This window comes from Mobula birostris, chromosome 9 (genome assembly GCF_030028105.1).
Source record: "Mobula birostris isolate sMobBir1 chromosome 9, sMobBir1.hap1, whole genome shotgun sequence".
NCBI lineage: Eukaryota > Metazoa > Chordata > Chondrichthyes > Myliobatiformes > Myliobatidae > Mobula > Mobula birostris.
Window position 1 is genome coordinate 32,712,218 of NC_092378.1, and position 27,047 is coordinate 32,739,264.

The following is a 27,047-nucleotide window of genomic DNA, read 5'->3' on the forward strand; positions in this document are numbered from 1 at the left end:
GTGACTTGGCCTCTACTTCCTTCCATTATAGAACATTCCCTAGTTTCACTGTGATCCCTGCTTAAAGAACATCCCACTCCACACCCTTACCTCACAGCCTACCAAGGGAAACGCCATTCTCATATCCAGTCTGTCTAGTCCTGACAGAATTTCAACTGTTTCAATCATACTCTCTCATTATCTGCACATTTAGTTCTATTTTCTGCTTTTGTCCTAATTTTTATTTACTCATGGTTATCCAACTGATAGGTGATTTAAAAAAATAATCATTTTGGGTGGCACAACACTTTAGGGAGGGCTTTTGCCAATCTAATGTGTTGTGCCACCAAATTTCTGTCTTTGAATATTGATAGCTGCAATTGCTTGCAACAAAACTTCAATATGCTTAATGTCAGCATCTATTGGCCTTGGCATTCTTTTTTATAAAGTCAATGCCCAGAACTACTTAATACTACATCTTTGAAGTCAGTAGCCAGCATTGTTTCAAAAGCTGTGACTTCAAATGCTTTCAGTGATTTCAGAATTTCTCAACAACTTTATCTCTCTCCTGTATGTCACTCTTAACATCTAAATCATCAATCAAGAAAATCTGTGTGTTTAGGTGCTAATATTTGTTTGATGATGCCTTTGTGATGAGAGATTCTACCATACATATTTGGTTATTTGTCTATGTTCTCCACAAATTCCACTTGCTCCCAGTATTTTCTAGTTTAGCCTTTTTGTTTTCTCTCATGTGGAGTATAAATTGGGCAATGAATTGTTTATTTTTTCTGTGCAGAGACTGGTAGATGCTGCGGAGGAAGCTGATTTATACCATGAATATAAAATGGATTTTGAGGTGAGTAATCAGTGCTAAAATCTGTAAACGCAGCACTCAGGGGTTCTTCCTATGATCTTGAAATGTAGTAAAAACATGATTAACCCAAGTAAAAAATCACTTTTGTAAATCACTTTTATAAATTGGTGTCTACAGGACTCAAAGAACAGATAGGGTCCATGACTCTGCGGTTTTCCTTTAAAGAAAGTACCCAGTTAACCTTATTCCCCTTCTCTTTTTCCATAATCCTATGTATTTTTTGAAATACAGGATATCTGCAATTCAATTGAGACAGTTACAGCTGATCTTTTTCCAGCTTTTTCTGTATTCCAGATTGTAAAACTTTTCTACTTAAAATAAATCCTCCTCATCTTTCTGCTTATTTATTTTCTTTGATGGCCGACTGTTCTGTTAGTGGAAATAAATTACTCCCTCTACTCTGAAAAAAAGACCTGCTTAATTTTGTATGTTTTTATTAAATTTCCTGAAACCATCTTCCACACCCTATCAAAGGGTTTGACGTCCTTCCTACTTGAATGATATTTTGAGCTGCTGTTTTTAAATAAGCTCAGCAGCTGGTCAGGCCCCCCTCAGATTCAGTTTGTATAAACGTCTAGGCACGTTTCCTCACCCTAATTGTTCTAGTATGTTGCAGTTATCATTGATATATTGACGTAATATCATGTAAGACCCTCTGGATTTTAACATCGTACTATGGGTGAGAGACTGTCCACAGAATTAAATATTATTTTTCTGAGGATTACTATTGCTGAGGTTAAATGCTGAAATTGTAAACTTGGCAGTGTTGGGTGGCTGAATTGTTTAATTTTTTGCAATCTGTTTTAATTTTTTAATTACTGATACTTTGACATCATGCAGAACTTTAACCTGTTTTGCTAGCACTCTCTTAGTCAGTAGGAATGGGAATTTAATACTGGTGATAACTAGGTCCTAAAAATGAGTGTATAAAAAATGAGATGACCATTGTACATGAGATCCTGTGCACCAGATGACGTTGGTGATATAGAAAGATCTACAAAAGCTGTTTTCCTCTCTGACAAACAGCTTTGTAGTGTGAGGTCAGTAATAAGACCTGATTGAATAATTTACAACAGGTATAGAATCCAGCCTGTCCAAGTAATATTGCTCCCTCAAGAACACTGCTCAATCTGTTTAGAATAATACCAGATGTCTGGAGTAAGGCTAGATAAATGGACATTTATGAAGTTTGGCCTGCCCTTTCATCCCATGAAGTCCGATTTTATTTATGAAACAGTATTTCGTAAAAAGGCAATGTATATTTTATACTATGTGTGAAAGGAGGCAAAGACTGTGTGTTTTTTTATCTGTTTTACTTAGTCTTGGTCTTTTACACCCATCTGTCTTTGACTCAATTAGCAGTCAAAAAGCAATTGGATTATGGTTAACTTGTAGAATAGAAACATGATTCACCAGTTAGAACAATGGCGGTTTGAGATCCAAACTTAATTTTGCTGATTTGGAGTGCTGACCAGAAAAGAAAACCAGTTAGTTAGCCAGGCATGTTTGTATCTCATCAGAGTAAAGCAGATCTGGAAGATGGTGTAAAATGGTTAAATCATGAAGGTGATCCTGCCAATCATCTGACATCAGCTTTAGTATATTGAATTTGTATTCAGTCAAGTTCACAACTGGAAGCTGGCATGATGAAGTGATAAGAGAGTTGTCACATCTCTTTCAAAACGTACAGCTGGTAATCATAGTCTCAACTGCTGTGCTGTTTGTATCACAATACAGCAACTTTATTGCAATTGTTTGCCAACATGTTAGTATTGCAGTTATATCTCATAACTCATGTTGGATCTGTAATCCTAACTTGATATGGTGACTGAGATTGTAACATGTTATTCTAAAATGTTAAAAAAGACAATGATTTTTGACACTTTTTTCTAAGTATGACTGCAAATCAATGTTATATCGTGACTCTACAGTTTATCACTCATCTCAAAACTGATAAAAATAACTCATTATGATTTGATTACAGTACACAACTCCTTCTTAGCAATAGGTAGAGATAAGCATGATAACAAAATAATACAATTAATCACATTCTATTATTAAGTCATTTTAGGGCAGTTTCCCAATGAAGTGGTTGCACTACTCCTCACTCTTGGAGTACACCTCAGTATGAAGTAATTAATTCCTTTTCATGTTCAAGTTTATCGTCATTCAACTGTACACATGTATACTGCCAAATGAAACCGCGTTCCTCCTGATAGGGGTGCACAACACGGTATGTATGGCTCACACACATAACACATAAAGATATCTTCACATATATGAAAGGAGAGCCTTGATTAAAGATAGGCCTATTCGGATAAGCAGAGCAGCATTGTGAGGATCATGTTTTTTTGATTTCTCAAGCGCCTTCAATACTTTACAGTTCTCATTGCTGGGGGAAAAGCTCCGTTCAATGCAGGTTGGGACTTCCATTGTATCCTGGGTAATGGTCTACCTGACTGGAAGACCACAGTTTGTGCAGCTTCAGAGCTGTGGCTATTAGCAGCATTGGGGCCCCAATAGGGACTGTATTGGCTCCTTTCCCGTTTACCCTGTATACCTTGAACTTTAGATACAACACTGAGTTGTGTCATCTGCAGAAACTCTTGATGACTCAGCAATAGTTAGTGTATAAAGTGAGGACAGGAGGATGAATGCAGGACTCTGGTGGAGGACTTTGTCAAATGGTGCAAGCTGAATCATCTGCAGCTCAGTATTAGTAAGACAAAGGAGATAGTAAGAGAAAAGAAGACTAAGCCTGCACTGCTCCCTGTTAATATTGATGGTGAGGACATGGATGTGGTGAGGACTTACAACTACCTGGGGGTGCACTTGGATGACTTGAGTGGAGCACCAACACAGAGGTTGTGTACCAGAAGGGATAGAATCGTCCCTACTTGCTGAGGAGACTGAGGTCCTTTGGAGTCTGTAGGTCTCTCCTTCACATACTCTACCAGTCTGTTGTCACCAGTACAATCTTCTACGCGGTGGTGGGCTGGGGCAATGGCATCAACATGAGTGATGCCAACAAGCTCAATAAATTGATTAGAAAGGCTGGCTCTGTTATAGGAGTCAAACTGGACACACTAGAGGCTGATGGTAGAACAAAGTGCTCTACGGAAAATCCTGGCAATTCTGGACAATGTGTCTCACCCTTTACCTTGGCTGAACAAAGGAGCACGTTTAGTAATAGATTAAGACAATTGCACTGCTCCAAAGAGTGCTATGTGGGGTCATTCTTACCCTCGACCTTTATGATCTATAATAAGTCAACCTATAGCCAAGGAAGTGATGACTCCCTCCTGTTAGACTGTTTGAGGTAACTTATTTTTTATTCTTTCTTACTTCTCTTCTAATATTTGCATATTTGTATATTTCTGCACTTGTAATGTGACACTGTAATTTCCTTTGGGAGCAATAAAGTATCTGTCTGTCTTTCTATCTGTTTATTACATTACAGCATTCTGCACCCATTGCAGAAAGTTTCATACCGGTATAAATGTATTAGTGACTGATAGCCAGGTTCACAGATATGACTGTTTCATTGCCACAATAGCTTGTTTTAACCAACAGAACACTGAAGCACCACAAGCTCCCAAGGCCCCCAACAACTCCGTGATTTCAGTGTCTGAGGCCGAAGTGAGAGCATTCTTCAAGAGTATAAACCAATGGAAACCATCTAACCCAGACAGTATAACAGACCAAGCACTGAAGATCTGTGCTAATCAACTGGCTGAAATGCGTACTGACATCTTTAACCTTTCGTTTTAGCAGTCTGAGGTACCCACCTGTTTCAAGAATGTGGTAACTTGTCTCAATAACTATTATCCAGTAGCACTTACATGATGTTGGTCATGAAACATATCGATGCCTGCCTGAGGAGTGACTTGGATCAGCTCCAATTTGCCTACCATCACCACAGGCCAGCAACAGATGCTATTCATTGGCTCTTTACTCAGCCCTGGAACATCTGGACAGTGAAGATGCATACGTCAGGTTGGTTTTCATTGACTGTAACTCAGCATTCAACACCGTCGTCCCTTGAAACTAATCAATAACCTCCAAGACCTTGGCCTTGATACCACCTTATGCAACTGGATCTTCGATTTTCTCATTTGCGGATCTCAGTCAGTTCGAATCTGACAACAGTCAGTTCATGATCACCATTAGTACAGGTGCACCACAAGGCTGTGTGCTTAGAGCCCTGCTCTTCTCACTTTATATTTAAGTACAGCTCCAATGCCATATTTAGGTTTGCTGATGACACCACAGTTGTTGTCCAAATCAAAGGTGGTAATGAATCAGCATATAGAGGGAGATTGAATATTTCATTGAATGGTGCCACAACAGCCTCTCTCACAACAACAGCAAAACCAAAGAGCTGATTATTGACTACAAGAGGAAGAAACTGGAGAGCCCTGTTCACTACTTATTAGAGGGCTGGAAGTGGAGAGGGTCAGTAAATTTCAACTCCTTGGCCTTATCGTTTCAGAAGATCTGTCTTGGGATCAGCATGTAAGTGCTATTACAACGAAGGCACAGCAGCACCTCTACTTTCTAAGAAGTTGGCACAGATTGGCATGTCATCTAAAACGACGATCTTCTACAGATGCACAGTGAAGGATATCCTGACTGGTTTCATCATGGCATGTTATGAAATCACCAATACCCAAGAATGGAAAAGTCCACAGAGTGTAGTGGATACAGCCCAGCCCATCACAGGAACAGTCCTCTCCTCCACTGAGCACGTCTACAAGGACTGCTGTCTCAAGAAAGCTGCATCCGTCATCAACACCCACCATCCAGGCAACGCTCTCTTCTCGCTTCTCCCATCGGGAAGGGATACTGGAGCATTAGATCCAGCACAACCAGGTTCAGGAACAGTTATTACCCTTCAACCACCATGCTCCTGAACCAGTGTGTGTAAGCTCAACACTGAACTGATTCCACAACCTATGGATTCACTTCCAAGTCTCTAGGTTGTCAGTATTATTTATCTGCTATTTATTTATTTTTTTTTGTATTTGCACAGTTTGTCTTCTTTTGCTCATTGGTTGTTTGTCAGTCTTTGTACACGTGTAGTTTTTCATTGATTCAATTGTACTTCTTTATACTACTGTGAATGCCCACAAGGAAATGAATCTCAGGGTAGTAAATGGGAATATACTGTATATATACTTTGATAATAAACTTACTTTGAACAATATGTTGTTGAGAAGTGGTAGAATGAAGGAAATAATAAACAATAGAGTAGATTTCAGTTAATAGGGACACATTGGGGCCAATACATTTTAGCCCAATTAAGCAAGCTATCCCAATTAACGTAAGTTTCATATAAATATTTAAAAAGGTATAAAAAAGGCAAACTACTAATTATGAGTGCTAATTATATATTTAAATGAAATACAGAACAAATTGGAACACTACCAATGCTACTACAGTACTACAAAACAGTGTATTAATTCCTAATAGTTGTCAGTGGAGGAATTCATGCTGCCATGTATGAGGTGTTCTTGGAAGTATAGCACCTCTGATGAAAGGGCTTGTCATGTCCTTTTGGGGGCAGCTCACTCACCGTCGGTTCCCCACTGGACAGTCAGCACTCATCTTTGGCTCCAAGTAGCTGTTCAATGCAACAGCAGCTACACCCCAGTACACCGCATCAACGGGTGGACCAAAACAGATGAGGGTAGCTGGCAGCCTCATACTGTGGTGAAATAGAGACGTGCCTGTCCTAGCAAGTGAGGTCAGCTCCGGTGGACTGGGCGGATGAGATCTACAGTGAGATCCAACAGCCAAGAAGGCAGTTCTGCAATGCTTCATGGAGAGTGAAGAGCATGACAAGCACAGAAGAAGTCATGGTTATCCACTGCAACCAAGGAAGACCCCAATTTGTGACAACTAATCTTACCATTGGATCTGGACTTCCAAGGTAAAGAGAGTGGAACTGTCCCAGTGCAGCAGAGTTTCTGCTTTAAAAACTCTCCCGCACAGGTTTCGCTATCATCAACCACTTTTTATCAGTGACAAAAGTCACTGCTTTTTGAATCCAACACATACAATTGACACTATTTAAAAACTGTTCACTCTACGCACAGTTTAACATCTAACGGTCACACAAGTTCACATGATTGAAGCTAGTTGAAAACTGTTCAGTAACAATCGCCTGACCCAATTAAGTGGCATAATGCCCCAAATAAATGAAGGGAATTCTAGCTATTTTCTTGATTAGCTTTTGTTCTTTAAGAGTTGTCCTAAATACATGACTGTCCCTATTAATAGATGGACCAGTTAACTGGAATCTACTGTATATATACAAAGAAATATTGTTTTTATTTGCATATTTATTTACATACGTCCTTCCAGATGTTCAGCTCAATCAGGGGTTCCCTTATGTATGTCACTGATTATCTACCATGGTTTCAGTTTTTTTGAGCTTCAGTAATACTTATAAATTGTCGATGTATATGACACGTTCAAGTAAAATTTTCCATATAGACTAGATTAAATCTATCATTTGTGCTGAGTTACTTGATCACTTATAAGATGCTGTCTTTAGAACCTTGAATTAAGAAGGAGAAAAGTAGCCAGGATATAGAACATCATCAGTAATTTTGTTATAAAGTGGATTCCAATTGTTGATCTGCGAATGAAAACAATATTTTATTTGATGGGCAATAATATTGTCAAAAGGTGTTTTAATATTTTTTCTTCTCTATTCTGCAGTTTGATTATTACAATTCTGTGTTGATCAATGAGGTAGATGAAAATGGCAACTATGTGGAACTAGGAAATCAGTTTATTTTGGAAGAAAATGAGCATTTCAATAATTTGCCAGTGAACACCTCACTTAGCAACATACAAGTTCCAACTAATGTATATAACAAAGGTAAAAAAAAATTGTTCGTTATCTTTTATCTTCTCATGTCATCTTATTTTTGTTAGTTTTTGCTCTTCCTGAAAATTGCTGCTGCCTTAGGGTTGCTGTCATCCCTTTTCTTCCAAACTCTGTCTAGGATCTTTCGAAAGGGCCTCTGGTAGTATTGTGGCCATCACAAAACTTTAGGCATCAAATTTGGAATTGCCTCTGGAAGGCTAGTTGATCTTCAGAAATTATATTACAGGAGAGCTAGTTTTAGATGAGCCTTGGGCTTTTGTGTACACCCCATGGGATTTACCATTTTCAAGATGTAACCGATATCTAACTGAGTAATGCAGGAAAGGAAATATCTCAATAATCGTCAATATCTTCAGTTATTAATGTAACCTTCAAATGAACATCTTGAAAATTCCACAAAACTTGTGGCAGAAGTGATTTATTTGCTACACAAAAACTGCACATTATATAAGGTGCAGTTTTAGTATACAATTAAATGACTTTTCAAAGATATATTTTATAAATGTGTTAGCAGCATCTAGTGGCAGGCCATTAACATTGTTGCTCTTTTTGAATGTTAATAGACTTGTCAAAGGTTAATAGATGTCTCTCCAAATTTTATGATTTGGATGCTATTTAATCAGATTGGCCAAATGTACATTTCAACGAGTGCTTGAACTGACATTGTTTCTTGGTTATGAATATTTGCTGTAGTATTCAAGGACTGTTATTTCTGTCAAACAAAAGCTGAATTGTCATGTTACTGTAGTTCAATGTGGTCTATTTTTAATTAAAGGTCCTTAGTGTTAGAATCCTGATCATCGTATAATCTAAAGCAAGATTTGAACCGAGTATCTGTCAAGAAGCATATACACTTTATTGTGCAACCATCATATCGAGGGATTGTTTCTGATAATAAATAATGCTAAAAATAGAAAATCAGATTGCAACAAAAAAATTCCTTTGACAAGTTCCTTTGAAAGGTGCATCATACATCTAGGGTTTGAACTCGTCTGTACTTCCTAAAAAAAAGATTGAGATTACATATATCATCCCATCTTAATGTCCTGTAGTAGTTTTTACACAACATAGTTATTGGATTTTAAACAGAAAGATAAAATAGCCCAGATTAGTTGTTCATCATTGCAGCATTCCTACTTCACTGGATGAATTTCTGCAGTTCTTTTGAGTCACCTAATGAAATTTTCTTGGAAGTGAAGAGTTACTGAAGTGAAGTGAAGAGTTATGCTTGGCTTTAAAGGGAAAACTTGTTATAACTCATATCCACATTGTATGGAAGTAGTAATAATAGCATTTAATTATCATTGCAACTTTAGTGAGAATGGTCCAGGTTAACTCTTGACACAATAATACAACAGTGCAGAATTAATCATAAATATGCATTATTCACATCTTACCTTATCTTATTTCAATAGATCCTAACATTTTGAATGGAGTTTATTGGTCAGAAGCATTAAATACAGTCTTTTATGAAAACTTCATGCAAGACCCAACTCTCACCTGGCAATACTTTGGAAGTTCTACTGGTTTCTTTCGACTTTACCCAGGTAAATATTTAAGGCTGTACAGAAGAAGAATGTTAATATTTTTGAATGAAATTATTTCCACAAAGTACTGAAAAGTTTGTATTCAAACATGATGTTTCCCTGATGGATATTCCCATGTTATGTGATATATAATGAAGAAAAGCAGCATCAGGGAAATAGATTAATCAAATAGCCCCAGATGAGAGTCGAATCTATCCATCAGGATGTATTGATGGGCACACTGTCTGCGCTTTCCTATTTCATTGATTGCATTTCAGTAACAAAGCCTGAGAGCAGCTTCTCTTGTGCCTGCTGTTAGACCTGCAACTGAGATCCATAAACATTAATCCAAAGGCAAGTAAAAATCTCAACATCTATTCTGAGGCTAACTTTTATTACTTTGACCAATTGACTATGTATTCCTCTGCCAGGTGAGGCACCAGTTCTTGTTTTATCATGCCAGATCTATTTATACATTTTATTAGTGTTCCTGAACAGATGACTGAGAGGGTTACCAAGTATGTAGAAACTGCTGGACTCTCCATAGTTATTTGCATCCCTCAGGAATTGTCTGCTCAAAGTGTAATCGCTGCATTTAAAGAAATCACAAAAACTTTAATGCCTTAAATATGACACCCATTTGCAATAACTGGCTTGCTCTTGGCAAACAAATTGATAAAGAAAACCATAAATAACTGGAATGAAATTAATGAGCAACAGTTGTTTAGTGTCTGAGAGAAAATGATCCTTTCAACCTGCCATCACAAATGGAAATTTTTGGAAATTTCAGCTAATTAAAATTAATGTACTCTCACTATCAGTATATCATCAGTCTATTTAAACCTTTGGTTTTCCTGGCTAGTTATTTATTTATCTGTTCTTTGCTTATCATGGTGAGTTAAGACATTTCATATGTTGATATGCAATCAGTCTATAGACTCTATCACTATTCCACCTGTCAGTCTTCATTGTGGTAAGAATCAATATAGGTCTACCACTTAGAAGTACCTTTATTGGTAGCTAAAATCCTGAAATAATTTGTTGTTTGCCTTATAGCCAAGTGCTGATATACCTCAATCCTTCCAACTTCCACATTTCCATTCTCAATCCTCTGTGATTCCCATGTACAAATTCTTTATTTTTGCCATGCACTGACAAAAAGTTCTGAATTGTTGATGGTATTTTCTTGAATAAGATGGTAAACAGAAACCATATCTACTCTTGATTGAGCTATTTTGAAGAAAATCATTCAAGTTATCCCTGGTCAAGTCAAACAGCATCTTGGATTTGGTTATTTAGTTGTTAACATAATGGACTAAATCATGAAGAACCAGTCAAGAATATGGTGTCTGCCCATCTCTACTCTTCCTGTTGAATGCAGTTCATTGCTGTCAAAAGAGCAATGTTTCTGACAGGGATATTTAAAAACTGTTAAAATAGATTTAAATAATTAAAATAAGAATGTAATTAAAACTTCTAAGTATCAGCAAATAATAAAGAGCATTAAAATGAAATAGTAGTTTGATAGAACTCTAGTATTAAGCTGAGGGCTTCCACAAGATGTTCAATGTTCCTTTTTCTACAATAATGAGTCCTGCAGCTGATTGGGAGGACAAATGCACCAGCATTTGAGAGCTTGCTTACAAATTGGTTGCCATGTTATTCAGGTTGCCATAGTGACACCACTTTAAAAGTACACAATTTGCTGCAAAGCACTTATTCTGAGGTTGTAAAAATACCTTATGAATGCATGGATTTATTTGCAACCCCTTGCATTAGATGCCTTAGGTCTGCTGCATGCAAGGGCTAGAGTTAATGGTGAGAAACGAGAGTATTTGTCAGTACTTCAAGAAGAACTGATTGCTATTCAGAAATATGCATTACTGTAATGAGTAGTATTCACTTTGATGGACTTGAGCTCTATTCTATTGTGAACAGTTACTTTATAAATTTCTTATCTGGGAATAGAATTTTAATTTATTAAACTTATCCATGCTTTACTTCTAAACCAAAAGGTGGGCCTAAAACACTTTACAGTGCTTGAAAATGGTGAACCCCGATCAGCCTAATTAGGAGCTACAGTATAGAAATTTCTATGCATTCATGACATACAAGTTATTAGCTATGTAAATAGCATCTTGTTAGGTTCATTGACACTGATACACTCATGACCTACAGGCAGTTTCTTGCTCTCTGCGCAATATCCTATTTTGGTTGCAGTTCTTAAAGTGTAGTTTTAAATGGAAATAATGGAGCGGCTTCAAGTGATCTAATGCTAAGATTACTGAGCATTAATGAGAACCCCAACTCTCTTATTCTTGAATGGATATTGTAGATGAAATGTGCATTCCTAAGGAGAAGATCAAGCACCCTGCCTACATAAAATAAAGTGGCTTCTTTCACAAAGTCCTGAAAGCTCTGGTCATTGGTGCATTTAAGCTGAATTCTTCATTATCTCTGTGAACTCTGTCTATACTTCTCACTGCCTCAGTACGGACACAAGCTTTTCACTGAATTTGGTACACGTGACAACAATAAACCAATACCAATACCAATACCAATCTTCTGTAGGAGATCCACTAATATTGGTGAAGCTCAAATAAGTAGAGTTAAAGAGCTCTTAAGCAGATGTGCCTTCTTCTATAAGGACCTGGTTTCCTACTTACAAATCACATCATTTCACAGATCCGTTTTTATACTCTATTGTTGCAACAGTATGTTAAATTTAAATAGCACATTGATATCACTATTATGTGCCTAGAGTTCTTTATATATGGATGTGTCACATTTTTGGAATTATGCACCTCAAAGATGTATAAAGCACTTTCTCTACTAGGAAGTTCCAGTTGCCTTTCATGAATGGTTTTACTCTTCAGTTGCATGTAGTTTACAAATTACATGCAATATATTGCATGATTGATTTCAAATGTAGTGTTCAGAGAAATATTTAATTATCCATGTATTTCTGAAAATGCACTTAACTGTGCTGACTTATTGTGATTAATAGTATTCTTTTCAAATTGCAAGGAGGTGAAACTCTATCGAAAGCCATTCAGAACTACAGTCACCACCTTCCACATGACCCCTCCTGCTTCATGTATTTGTCACTTCCTTTGTATTTGAACCAATGACAAAATTCTATTTTTTGTATTATGTGGTAGCATCACCCCCACAATAGCTTCTGAAAAATTAGAAGTACCTTTCCATTTTAAGCTCTAACCAGTACACTCTCTTTTCCAAGGGGAATGGAAGATAAGAAAAAATGGAATTTTGGTACAGTTTTAGAATCTGGACTTCAATGGCACCAAGCCCAGGGTACCATGAATCATTTTAAATCTAAGGAAAAGATATATTTGTTCCACCACATAGGCCACAATGCACGTTCACTGCATTGAATTCTGAGATAGAAAGGTTATCCTATGAGGACACATATTGTAGAATGAGCGTAAATTCATGGAGCGAATACATGGGAAGGAAAATCGTTGAAACATAATACTTTTTTAGTGATTTGACAAGATGATGCAGTAGCCAGAGAGTCTGGAGCTGGGTGTCATTGTCTTGAGATAAAGAGTCAACCATTCAGGCCTGTGAAGAATCATCTACCAGTAAATCCAAAGGGAAAGTGTAAACATAATTTTGTGTTTGTGTTTGCATTTTCCCTATGGAATTAGGGAAGACAGTTATACAATTGTACAAAAACACAGTTGTACAAATTCAGCCATGAACATTATGCTCAAAGTAGGTTTATGGGGGGAGGGGGGATGATGGACATTCCTACTCCTTGTGTTCTCCTCCTCCTCCTTCCTCCTGCCCATGGAAAAGACTCCTGTTATTCTTCAGCCAGTAATATCTAAATGAACCAAGCCCAGAATTCTGATTGAGTTGGCTGTATCAGATTTCAATATGCACAACCTTATTTGCTGCACTTGCTAGCACTTCTAAGTGCTGCATCAGTTAACTTGGGTAGTTACTAATCTGTCTCCTGATCATTGAAAGTTGATAAAGTGGAATCATCTGCTAATGTTTTTCTGATAGCTGACATAGATTTTATTCTCCTTGGTGAAGTATATGAACTTGTTTCCATTGGTGCATTTAATAATCTTTGTCAATAAGTAGCTTTTTACTTGAGAAAGGATATGGATTTTGATTTAGTATCATGTGTGACAGGTAGCATCTCCTAATATACCAAGGAAACATTACATATTTGGGAAAAAAGTGAGCCAAGGATGTACTTTCATTACATAACATGCTTGATATAATTGTAGGCTAAATGGGCTAATAAGGATGCAAGAAAGTGGAGCAGGAGTAAGTCTATCAGCCCCCCAAACCGCCTTTGAGCAAACTCTCTTTGAATTGCATTGTATGCTTGGCCATGAGTCTCTGGAAGGAGCCTCTAATTGGGTTCTACTGACCGAATCACAACTCGTGCCACGTTGGTGCATGCCAGTCAATAATCATGTTCTTACCCACTTCTACAGGTATAAAATGGACGCCAGATGGAAATGGAGTCATTTCTTTTGACTGCAGGAATAGAGGCTGGTAGGAAATATACATAATTTATAGTGATACATAAGTGAGATTCAAGAGAGAATTGCATTTGAGACAGTTTGGATGCCTGTCTCAGTTGAAAGTAAAAGTGAAATTATTCTAGTTCTCATTGAATGGATATATGTGAAGATGTAATGTGAACACTCTTCTGCTTCATTTTGTGCCATCACCTGAATTAACCAAGCTATTGTCTGAAGACACCAATGCAGATTTTCTAATCAAGGTCATGAATGAAAAGTGGGAGAATCTTGGTGTTAAATAACCTTTTTCCTTTTGTGTTATATGTAACTACCTGTAATAAGAAATGTGGTATTGGTAGGCATAGAGTCATACAGCTCGGAACCATGCCATACAGTCTCATTCTGTCCTTACTTATCTACTATTAAAGGCCTGTGCACACTAATCTTATTTACCAGCACTCAATCTATAGAGTTGTACTATAGTATTTGCATAATTTAAACATTAAGTCATCTGGCTTGCTATTTTCTAATATTTAACTATGTATTAACTTTATTCATTATAGTGCTTATATGCATTGAATGTCCTTTGTTGATAGGTAATTGTAAATATCTAGTAGGCCATGGAAAGAATGTATTAGTTCTAGTCTATTTTGCTCAAGTTATCCTGAATTCTCCTCGATAGTATTCTGAAAATGTCTTGCAGGTGTCTGTATCTACACTTCACATCTACGTACAAGGTTGAAGTCATCTTGTATCGGCAAATAATTAGTAAGCATAAAGATGCCTATTCTAAGGAAGGCTAAAACTGCATATGCATGACATAGTTGAGATAAATGTATGCCTGGAAGTGGGCAATTAAAAATTCAGAAGTAAATGAACAATGAAAAAACTACAGTGATATAAATCTGAAATAAAAGCAGAAAATATTGAAAACACTCAGGCACACTTTGTGAAAAGAGAAAGTGGTAAAGATTCAAAAGTTGTAATAACCCTCAAATCTCTCTAAAACTCTTACATTACTTTATTTTGTTCTCTTTAATCTTTATTACTTTTTTCATACCTTGAGGCCATACATGAGACAAGAAACTGGCTGATCCCTAAAATATTGGCTGGGGATCGTGGTGCACATTGGATTAGATAGATTAGTTTATTGTGATATACACCAGAATGCAATAAAAATTTTGCTTCTATGAAGCTACCAGAGTAAACAGTATACATTGTAATAATAAATGCAATAAATATAACGATAAGAGCAAAAGAGCAGAGTGATGGAGTTTGATACTTAGGAGGACAGATTGGCTACAAACGAAAGACGTGTTAATTCCCAGATGCCAGGGTCAAAGATGCAATGGGAGCAGCTGCAGAACATTCTGGGGGGAGATGGCTGTCAGCCAGAATAGTATCAGTGAAATAGCAAGAAAGAGGAATAAATTGCAGTAAGCAGATTGCAAGGTGCACAGTGCACAGAAAGAAATTTGATAAAGGGATCCTAAATGTACTTAATTCAAAATTAGAACTGGTACCAGCGAGTACAGATATAAGAAGAAGATACAAACACGTGACCAGGTCTCAGCTGGATGTCCAGTCCAAACAGATAAAGCCCTAGTTATGGTCACCAAATAATCAGTAGGAATTAGAAATTTTGTGTAAGTTAATTGAAGTAGTGTGTTAAAGCAATGACTCCTATAACAAGGTGTGCACACAGTCACAGCAGCATCTCTGGGTCCAACCAATGGTGTAATTCAGCGGTCCCCAACCACCGGGCCGCAAGGAAATGATATGATTTGGCGATATGAAACGATATGAGTCAGCTGCACCTTTCCCCATTCTCTGTCACGCCCACTGTTGAACTTTAACGCACATGAGGTCATCAGTGACCCAAGACGCAAATGGCCCAAGGAGTGCAAAGGAAAGGGTTTGTGACGCATTTGTGAATGTTTCTGGTGAATCTTCCATGTCAGCGTGGGAAAAAGATCAACTCAAGCTTGCAAATGACGGTGGGCTGAAAAGCATGTTTGACCTAACATCTCTGCTGGCATTCTGGATCAATGTCAAAGCTTAATATCCTGAGATAGCCATGAAAGCACTGAAAACGTTGCTTCCATTTCCAACATCATATCGCTGCGAAGCGGAGTTTTCTGCAATTTTTGCAACGAAAATGAAATTCTGGAATAGACTGGACATAAGGAACCCCCTTTGAGTATCACTGTCTCCCATCACCCCTTGATGGGACCGTCTTGTTGCAGGAAAACAAGCCCAGGGCTCCCACTGATTCAGTGATATTGGTGTGTTGTGATGATTTTATATGTTCATACGAGGAAAATATGCACTGTGTGTTTAATATCCGAACGCTACTTAAAATGTTATGATGCTATTGACTTATAAGTGACTTATAATTCAGTGGTCCCCAAACTCCAGGCCGCGAAGCATGCAGCGGTAGCCGGAACACACCCAGCACATCTTTAAGAAAAAAGCTGAAATAAGCAAGCTAATTAATTAGGTGCCACCCGGCACGTAAATGTCAGTTACGTACCTGATCAATTAGCTTGTTTACTTCGGCTTTTTTCTTAAAGATGTGCTGGGTGTGTTCTGGCCACCGCTGTACCGCTGCATTCTTCAAAGCCCGGAGGTTTGGGACCACTGTTATAATTGACTTATCACTACATTCATGCGAGGAAAATATGCGCTGTGTGTTTAATATTAAATTTGTTAATAAACCCCTTTAGAAACGAAATTGAGTGTGTTAGCCACTTATGAGTGACTTATAGTTGACTTATCACCTATATTCTGGTCATGTTTAACATCCCCCCCCCCCCCCCGCCCTGGGTTGGCCGGTCCGCAAGAATATTGTCAATATCAAACCAGTCCATGGTGCAAAAAAGGTTGAGGACCCCTGGTGTAATTGTTCATCCTTTACTTCCTTTTACATTTGCAAGACACTGCTGTATTACAAGGATGTCATGTACTATAGTTCTAGTGAGTTGCTAGATAGCATTGGAGCTGGACTGTGTTGTCACCCAGACTTGCTGTATAGCGTTGTTGTGCAGAGGCGGTGCACAGTCCAAAAAATGGTGCAAATGATTATCTTGGACATTTTCATTGTGATCACAAGATCCTATTGAACAATGGTAATGTAGAATACTGCAAGTCCGATTCACTGGTTCATCGGCGAGACTTTCATCAGGGGAGCTGCATTGCCTTGGTTGTTGCGTGGACCAGGTCCTCATGCTGCAGTGTCACCTTTTGCAGAAAGGAGAGGAGACATGTGGGAGAGAGAGCAGAGACCTCTGTAGGTGAGACAGTGTGGGGGAGAGAGCAGAGTCCTCTGTCGCTGAGACAGTGTAGCGTTGACAGTGTGGGAGAGAGAGCAGAGACCTCTGTAGTTGAGACAGTGTGGGGGAGAGAGCAGAGTCCTCTGTAGCTGAGAGTGTGGGAGAGAGAGCAGAGACCTCTGTAGGTGAGACCATGTGGGAGAGAGCAGAGACCTCTGTAGGTGCGCTGGAATCCGTGCTGGTTTGGGGGCTGGTCCTCCCATCGGTGCTGCCCTCCAGTGTTCGCTTGGTGGAAGACAGGTTGGATTGTGTTTGGCTGTGTGGCTGCACTAGCATGTGTTGAGGAACTGCTGCATGTTTGTTCTTGCAGAAACATGGCTCCAGGACAACATCCCATGCTGTATCAATCTACAGGCCATGACATTTAGGGACTTGGACTATATTTTTTGTGACTATGTTTTTCTGCTATCATATATATACATGCCTTATGTACTGTGTGCACTGTTTGACTGTTGGTACAGTGGTTTGTACCTCGGCCCCAGAGAAACGCTGTTTTATTTGGTTGCATTCACACTTATGGTTGAAAGTCAATTAAACTTGAACTTGAATAGGATTGTAATACAGTAGTGGGGATCTTTAACTGGGAGTGTGTAGGGAGCCTTGCTAGAGGCTTACTCTCCCTTGTCTCAGTGAATGAGGACTTGATGGAAGTGACTATGGGGGAGCCCTTTGGAAATAATAACCATAGTTCAGCAAGTTTCAAGATAGTCATAGAAAAAGATAAAGTTGATCCTAGTGTTAATGTTTTAAATTAGGAAAGTGATGATTTTACAATATAAGGTAGAACATGGTGAAAACAGCTGCTAGAGGGAAAATATAAGTGGGGGAGGGGCTGTTTTAAAGAAAAAGTTAGTAAGAGCTAAGAGGCTGCTTGTCCCTGTGAAGACAAAAGGCAAAGGTAGTAAGATTAGGGAACTTTAGTTATCAAAGGAAATTGAAGATTTGAAATATGAAGGGTTAGGCATTTGATTTCCAGTGAGTCCGTTGAGGTTTATAAGGGATGTTTGAATAAATAAGTAATAAATTAGGAGGGCAAAAAGAGGACATGAAATCACCATAGCAAGCAAGATTAAGGAGAATCCTAAAATCTTTTGCAGGTTTTCCCCTGGTTACTAATGCCTGATTTGTGGACAGTCCATCCACATAAAGATCAGTGAGATGGAAACAATGGATTTGCTGGAGCTGCAGTCAGTGGGAATGGACCATTCCCAGTGCCTTCTCTGATCATCCCTCCTCCCCCGCAAGCCATAGTAGTTGGGGTCTGAACTAAAGTTAGTTCTCAGACATGGAGTCATAGAACATTTTAACAGTTGGCCCAACTTGTCCATGCCGACCCAGTTACCTTCCTGAGATAGATCCATTCTCCTGCACAGACTGTTCCTTCCTTAATCTTTCCTACCCTTGTGTTGTGATCTTCGATAACCTTCTTCACTGCCTACTATACTATCAATTTTGGTGTCTGCAAACATTCTGATCCAAATCATTAATATAGATTACAAACAACAGTGGATCAATTGAACACTGATCCCTGCAACATACTGCTGATCACAGGTTTCCAATTTAAAACATAACCTACTATTAAATGAAAAGTCACAACCCAAAATGTTGACTATCCATTTTTCTCTACACATGCTGTCTGACATTTTTATTTTATTTTTTTTTAAATATTTTTATTGTTTTTTTAAATAAAGAGAGCATAGTATAAAGGAGGTTTGTGTAGTTCATAACAAATGTATCAAATGTACAATTCACGTATATGAAAGAGATGCACCCATAGTACAGTCATGCTTTGGTTGCCTCCCTACCCTGACCCACACCTCCCAATCCCCATCTCCAAGCCATCATTGCATTAGCAAAAAGGGTTAAACAGAACCTTCGTCCCCACAGAGCTGCATTGGTATACAGAAGGTGTATTTTCCTAATACATAGACTGTTGTATGTTTACAAGTCTGGGTCCGTAGAATTTTACCAGGAAATGCTGGAAGTCAGGGATTTATGTGCAGAGGAAAGGAAGAAAGGATGGACCTTTAGTTTGGCTGGGAATTCTGAAAAGATGGGTCCCCACACCTTTTGGAACTTTTATGTCAGAGTTGAGAATTGAATAATGGATCTTCTCAAGGTATAGACTGCACATGATGTCCCTGAGCCTCTGAGCGTGGGTGGGTGGGGCAGCATCCCTCCACCCGAGCAAGACTGCACGCCTGGCCAAAAGAGAGGCGAAAGACAGTGTGCGACATTTGGTCGGACTTAGGTGCGTGTCCCCCTCTCCGGAGTTGCCGAAAAGAGCAATCAAAGGGTTAGGTTTCAAATTATAATTAAGTATTTGGGATAGAGTTTGGAAAACACCTTTCCAATATTTTTCCAAGCTAGGGCATGTCCAGTACATGTGAGTAAGGGTAGCCTCGCCCCTTTTGCATTTGTCGCAGCAGGGTTTAACATCTGGGTAAATTCAAGATAATTTAGTTATAGACATATGGGTCCTGTGTACAACCTTGAACTGTAACAAGCAGTGGCGGGCACATAAAGAGGTTGAGTTAACTAACTCAAAATTCTGTCTGACATTTTGAGTTTTTCCAGCAGTTTTTTTCTGCCACTGCCACTCTCTGTCTCCTTCTACCAGGACAATTTTATATCCAGTTGACTAACTTTGGATCTTAAATGATCTAACCTTCTGGACCAGCCTATCATGCTGGACCTTGTCAATGACTTTGCTAAAGTACATGTAGACAGTGTTTACTACCCTGCCCTCATTGATGCTCTTGATCATTTCTTCAAAACGCTTTAATCAAATCTGTGAGACATCACTTCCCATGTACAAAGCTATGCTGATTTTTCCTAAAGAGCCCTTGCTTTTCCAAGTGCAGATTTAGGAAGAGTCTAGTAGAATGTACGCCACTGATGCAAGACTCATTAGCTTATGTTGCCCTGGTTTGTATTTGCAGCCCCTTTTAAATAAAGGCTGAACATTAACCACCTTCCAGACTTCCAGTACTTTGCCTGTGGCTAACAATGATACAAATACCTCTGCCGGGGCCAAACTTTTTTCTTTCTGGTTTCTTACAATGTTCTAGGATGTAGTTGGTCAGACCCTGGGGATTTGTTCACTTGTATGCGCTTTAAGACTGCCAGCCTTTCCTCTTCTGTAATGTGGATATAGTCCAATCTGTAGTCTGTTTCCAACTTCCATGACCTTCTCCATGGTTTTTGTGTTCTAATTTCCTTATTTTTCTCTGTACAGGTATATTCAGGCTGCAACTTCCCCAAAGGATATCATCATACTGTTAGATATCAGTGGCAGTATGAAAGGTCTCAGAATGACAATTGCCAAACATACCATCAATACAATCCTGGATACGCTGGGTGAAAATGATTTTGTCAATATTATTGCTGTAAGTAAAATTCTGGCTGAAGTTGTCTCAGCTTCATTTCTTGAATTGTTAAAAGCTGTATCGCTTCTGTAACCTTACATGACTTTGCTGCAATTCTTTTGTTATCTTTAGGGTTGGTGATTCAGTGTGGCTAACCATCCTCACTGTACTGTCTGCCAGCTTGAGGGCATTTAAAATGCTAGTGTGAAGTCCTGTAGCATGTATAATTTATTAATCTACATTTATTTCCAGTTAAGCAAAGCCTTTTTAAAAATTTCACTGATTAATTCACATATTACCTGTATGCTCAAACAACACTAGAGAGTTTATCGGAGCTGTTGTCATGCTGGAGAGAGGTGAATGGAGAGGAGCAGCAGTTGAATTCACATTGTCTGGTCCATCAAATGAATGTTATACTTTCACTAAACCTCTATTCCATCCATATCCTTAGAGGCTACTCAGTAGAGAAAGACCAGAGTGTGGCATTACCTAAAAGTACAAATTGTTTTCCTCTTCTTCCAGTACAATGACTACGTTCATTATGTTGAGCCCTGCTTCAAAGGAACATTGGTGCAGGCTGACAGGGATAACCGAGAGGTGAGAATTAAGGATTTTACCTAGTTCTATTAAGAACTGTGTGAATTGTTGGAAATTTTTGTCAGATCAATTTGTGCAGTAATTATTAAAAGTGTACATGAAATAATAGATGTTTGTAAGTCAATTGCATGCTAGTACCTCATTCAGGTGTAGCATGCATGAAGAAGCTAACATATTGAATATACAGTGTCCAAAAGAAAGATATAACCTGGCATCTAACCTAAATATATTGGCATTTGGATAAGTGGTAATAGATTCTGAAGCGAGTTATAGGCTGAAAAAAAAGATATGGACCAATACTTGTTAGCTGAACTTGCAAATAACACAATTCATCTCAAGGTGCCCCAGATTTTCCTTTACTTTTTATTTTATTTGAGGATACAGCATGGAATAGGCCCTTCCATCTTCCAGGCCTTTGAGCCACCCAGCAACCCCCAACAGCCCCAATTTAACCCAAACTTAATTATGAGATAATTTGCAATGACCAATTAACCTACCAGTACATCTTTGGACTATGGGAGGAAACTGGAGCTCCTAGAAAAAACCCACACGTTCCACGGGGAGACTCCTTACAGAGGACGCTGGGTTGAACTCTGAACTCTGGTGCCCCAAACTGGAGTAGCGTCATGCTAACCACACTATATTACCGTATCATAAGATTCTAATTACTATCAGAAGGTTATGTTGAGTTACTGTGCCATTCCATATCAAAGTTATATCCTGAATCAAACAACCATATAATTAAATGTTTATACCTAGAACCGTGATTGTTAGTTTTTTCTGTACTGTCTCTTTATATTCTTCCTGAAGGTATATGACCAATAATGGACAGAAACTTCATTTGTAGAATGACTGGTGTCTCAATGAGCCTTCCCTTTATTTATGAATAATAGAATCTCATATGCTTTACTAAATGCTCTTTCAATATGTCCTACCATATTTCAGGATTTAAAGACACATACATCCAGGATTCAGCATTGACCCTTCAGGAATATCATCATAAGCCATCCTACAATGTGAAAAACACTGTTTATGTTGTTCTCTGCATTTGTTTCGTTAAGTCAATTTTTCAATCTGTGCTTTTAATGTTCCTATAATTCCATCCATTTGTGTGGGAAGTTATCAAATAGCTTTTGGAAATCAACCTTCTATGTTACTCATAAAAAAATTCTATAATTTTAATCATATATGATTTCCTTTTGATGAATCCCTGCTGATTCTATTTAATCACTCAAATTTTTGCAAGTGCCTCTTAATATTTTCCCCGATTATTTTTTCTAAACATTTCCCTGTGTCTACTGTAGATCGAATGATTGTTCTCTAGATGCCCCATACACCCTTATAATATGCACCCTTTGAAAAGCAGTGTTATATTTGCCATTTTGCAATTCAGTGATAATTTATACAGCATTTCTGATACCTCCTTCTTCTCAGTTTTCACGCAAATGTTCAGCCTCCCTTCAAAAGTTTTGACAAAATCTTGGCCTTGGTTAAGACAGATATCCAGCACTCATTTTATATTCCAGCTGATTATGCTTCTGTATAATCAACTTCTTTATCTCTAATCTGCCCAACCCTCCACTTACTAGTTTGCCTCAGTCCTGTGTTTTCGTCAGATATTTGTTGATTAATTTGTTGATTAAACTGCATGCTTAGAAACAAAAATAAATATTAAAACATTAAAAAATATACAGTAAACCTCCTATAGGCTGCTCACTGATCATTTTGAAATCTTCATGGTTTGACATTTGGTTCACCAGGGCCTTGGTTCCTGCATTTCCTTTCAGAACTGGACGTTCCCTTTCACACACGAGCTCATGTTCCCATACTCCCTTGCACACTCTGGGACCAAGATTCCTGTGCTGCCTTTCACACACTATTGCCCCTTAAAACTTACTCGGTTCTGTTTCTTTAAATTTAGCAAGTTCACTGGAAAATTATTCTACTGCATTGAGGCACTCCATTGGTTGGATTCGACCACGGATGCTGTGTCCCAACTGTCTTTGTGACATGCAAGCCAGAGCAGTATGATATGGAAAGCAAGCTGGTGGCCGTGTAGTAGGCTCCCCCCTCTCCACACAGCTGATAAATCCCAAGGAGCTGCAGAAATCAATAGTTTGGTATCAGCAGTATTGCAGAAGTTGCCAGTCAGCATTGAACTTGATGTAGGACAGCCTTAAGGACCGAGCTACAGACTTTACATAGAAACAGAAAACCTACAGCACAATACAGACGCTTTGGCCCACAGTGCTGTGCGGAACGTGCACTTACTTTAGAAATAACCCAGGGTTACCCTTAGCCCTCTATTTTTCTAAGCTCCATGTACCTATCCAGGAGTCTCTTAAAAGACCCTATCACATCCACTTCCACCACCATCGCCAGCAGCCTATTCCACACACTCACCACTCTCTGCGTAAAAAACTTATCCCTGACATCCCCTCTGTACCTACTTCCAAGCACCTTAAAACTGTGCCCTCTTGTGCTAGCCATTTCAGCCCTGGGAAAAAGCCTCTGACTATCCACACGATCAATGCCTCTCATCATCTTATAAACCTCTATCAGGTCACCTCTCATCCTCCGCCACTCCAAGGAGAACAGGCCGAGTTCGCTCAACCTATTCTCATAAGGCATGCTCCCCAATCCAGGCAACATCCTTGTAAATCTCCTCTGTGCCCTTCCTACAGTTTCCACATCCTTCCTGTAGTGAGGTGACCAGAACTGAGCACATTACTCCAAGTGGGGTCTAACCAGGGTCCTAAATAGCTATAAAATTACATCTTGGCTCTTAAACTCAATTCCACGATTGATGAAGGCCAATACACCATATGCCTTCTTAACCACAGAGTCAACCTGTGCAGCAACTTTGAGCGTCTTGTGGACTCGGACCCCAAGATCCGTCTGATCCTCCACACTGCCGAGAGTCTTACCATTAATACTATATTCTGCCATCATATTTGGCCTACCAAAATAAACCACCTCACACTTAACTGGGTTGAACTCCATCTGCCACTTCTTAGCCCAGTTTTGCATCCCATCGATGTCCCGCTGTAACCTCTGACAGCCCTCCACACTACCCACACAACCCCCAACATTTGTGTCATCAACAAATTTACTAACCCATCCCTCCACTTCCTCATCCAGGTCATTTATAAAAATCACAAAGAGAAGAGGTCCCAGAACAGATCCCTGAGGCACATCACTGGTCACTGACCTCCATGCAGAATATGACCCATCTACAACCACTGTGTCTTCTGTGGGGAAGCCTATTCTGGATCCCATGCCTCCTTATTTTCTCAATAAGCCTTGTATGGGGTACCTTATCAAATGCCTTGCTGAAATCCATATACACTACATCTACTGCTCCACCTTCATCATTGTGTTTAGTCACATCCTCAAAAAATTCAATCAGGGTCGTAAGGCATGACCTGCCTTAGACAAAGCCATACTGACTGTTCCTAATCATATTATTCCTCTCCAAGTGTACATAAATCCTGCCTCTCAGGATCTTTACCGTTAACTTACCAACCATTGAAGTAAGACTCACTGTTCTATAATTTTCTGGGCTCTCTCTACCCCCTCTCTTGAATAAGGGAACAACATCTGCAACCCTTCAATCCTCTGGAACTTCTCCTGTCCCTATTGATGATGCAAAGATCTTTACTAGAGGCTCAGCAATCTTCTCCCTCACCTCCCACTGTAGCCTGGGGTACATCTCGTCCGGTCCCGGAGACTTATCCAACTTGATGCTTTCTAAAAGCTGCAGCACATCCTCTTTCTTAAAGTCTATATGCTCAAGCTTTTCAATCCGCTGTAAGTCATCCCTATAATCGCCAAGATCCTTTTCTGTTGTGAATACTGAAGCAAAGTATTCATTAAGGACCTCTGCCACCTCCTTCGGTTCCATACACACTTTTCCACTGTCACACTTGATTTGTCCTATTCTTTCACGTCTCACCCTCTTGTTCTTCACATACTTGTAGAATGCCTTGGGATTTTCCTTAATCCTGTCCGCCAAGGCCTTCTCATGGCCCCTTCTGGCTCTCCTAATTTCATTCTTAAGCTCCTTCCTGCTAACCTTATAATCTTCTAGATTCATATCATTACCTAGTTTTTTGAACCTTTCGTAAGCTTTTCTTTTCTTCTTGACTAGATTTTCAACAGTCTTTGTACACCACGGTTCCTGTTCCCTACCATCCTTTCCCTGTCTCATTGGAACGTACCTATGCAGTCTTTCTATAGAATCCACATCCTTCCATTTGTGAGATGACCAGAACTGAACACAGTGCTCCAAGTGGGGTCTGACCAAGTTCTTATATAGCTGTAACATTACCTCACGGCTCTTGAACTCAAACCTACAGCTGATGAATGGCAACACACAATACACCTTCTCAACAACACTCTCAACCTGCGCAGCAGCTTTGAGTGTCCTATGGACATGGAGCCCAAGATCTCTAATCCTCCACACTGCCAAGAGTCTTACCATTAATACAATATTCTGTCTTCAAATTTGACCTACAAAAATGAACCACTTCACACTTGTCTGAGTTGAACTCCATCTGCCACTTCTCAGCCCAGTTCTGCATCCTATCGATGTCCTGCTGTAACCTCTGACAATCCTCCAGACTATTCAGAACACCCCCAACCTTTGTATCATCAGCAAGCTTACTAACCCACCTTTCTACTTCTTCATGCAGGTCATTTATAAAATTCACAAAGAGGAGGGGTCCCAGAACAGATCCCTGCAGAACACCACTAGTCACTGAAGTTCCAATTTCCTGCTTAATAGCATCATATTTTCCCCCTACCCCAATTAAATGTTTTCCCAAATTGTCTGCTCCTATCCTTCTCCAGTGCTATGGTAAAGGAGACAGAGTTGTGATCATTATCTCCAAAATGTTCTCCACTGAGAAATCTGACACCTGACCAGGTTCATTTCCCAATACAAGATCAAATACAGCCTCTCCTCTAGTTGCCTTATCTACATATTGCGTCAGGAAACTTTCCTGTACACACCTAACAAAACCTACCCCATCTAAACCCCTTGCTCTAAGGATATGCCAGTCAATATTAGGAAAGTTAAAATCTCCCATCACAACAACCCTATTATTATTGCACTGTTCTAGAATCTGCCACCTTATCTGCTCCTCGATGCCCCTGTCACTATTGGGGTGTCTATAAAAACACCCAGTAGAGTTATTGCCCCCTTCCTGTTTCAGACTTCCACCCACATTGACTCAGTAGATAATCCCTCCATGACCTCCTCCTTTTCTGCAGCCATGACACTATCCCTGATTAGCAATGCCACAACCCTACCTCTTTTACCACCCTCCGTGTCCTTTTTGAAACATCCAAAGCCTGGCACACTCAGCAGCCATTCCTGCTCCTGGGACATCCAAGTCTCTGTAATGACCACAGCGTCACAGTTCCGCGTATTGATCCACACTCTAAGTTCATCCACCTTGTTTATGATACTCCTTGCATTAAAAAGCTCTCTTGGACACACCTCAAGAATTCCACTTCCTGTGAGTCATTCGTACATGGCAATTCCAGTTAATATATGGGAAACTGAAATACCTTTAAACTATAATCATTCATCATAGTGAAATCAAGCTAGGATTTGTGGTGGAGTGTTTATTTACTTATTTGCTGAATATTGTCACAGCACATCTTTCGGTTCCTAACCTTGAACTCTTGTGTGAATACCATTGAGCTCATTGTCACAATATACACACATTGGAAGGTGCCCTTGAGATCAGTACCAAACTACCTTAGATAGATGAATCTGGAGTACATCAGATAAATCTTTCCTTTGTGCTAGTTCATCCACCATTTGGCATAAACCCAATAGCCCAATTTTCCAGCTACGTCATTCAGAACGAAGCCAGTTTGATCAGAGATGGTACTGTCAAATCCTCCCTGATACAGGACAACGAAGTCTCACCTTCCTGATATTGGTTAATCA

General features: G+C 39.2%; 1 protein-coding gene across 1 annotated transcript in view; it reads left to right on the forward strand.

Moving 5' to 3' along the window:
- cacna2d4a (calcium channel, voltage-dependent, alpha 2/delta subunit 4a) overlaps positions 1-27,047 on the forward strand; it is a 359,181-nt gene that overhangs the window by 22,524 nt on the left and 309,610 nt on the right. Inside the window, exons 3-8 of the mRNA XM_072269300.1 lie at positions 779-838; positions 7,583-7,745; positions 9,170-9,301; positions 13,759-13,819; positions 20,359-20,509; positions 21,011-21,085. Of these exons, the coding sequence (XP_072125401.1) occupies positions 779-838; positions 7,583-7,745; positions 9,170-9,301; positions 13,759-13,819; positions 20,359-20,509; positions 21,011-21,085 (642 nt within the window). The remainder of the gene's footprint in view (positions 1-778; positions 839-7,582; positions 7,746-9,169; positions 9,302-13,758; positions 13,820-20,358; positions 20,510-21,010; positions 21,086-27,047) is intronic.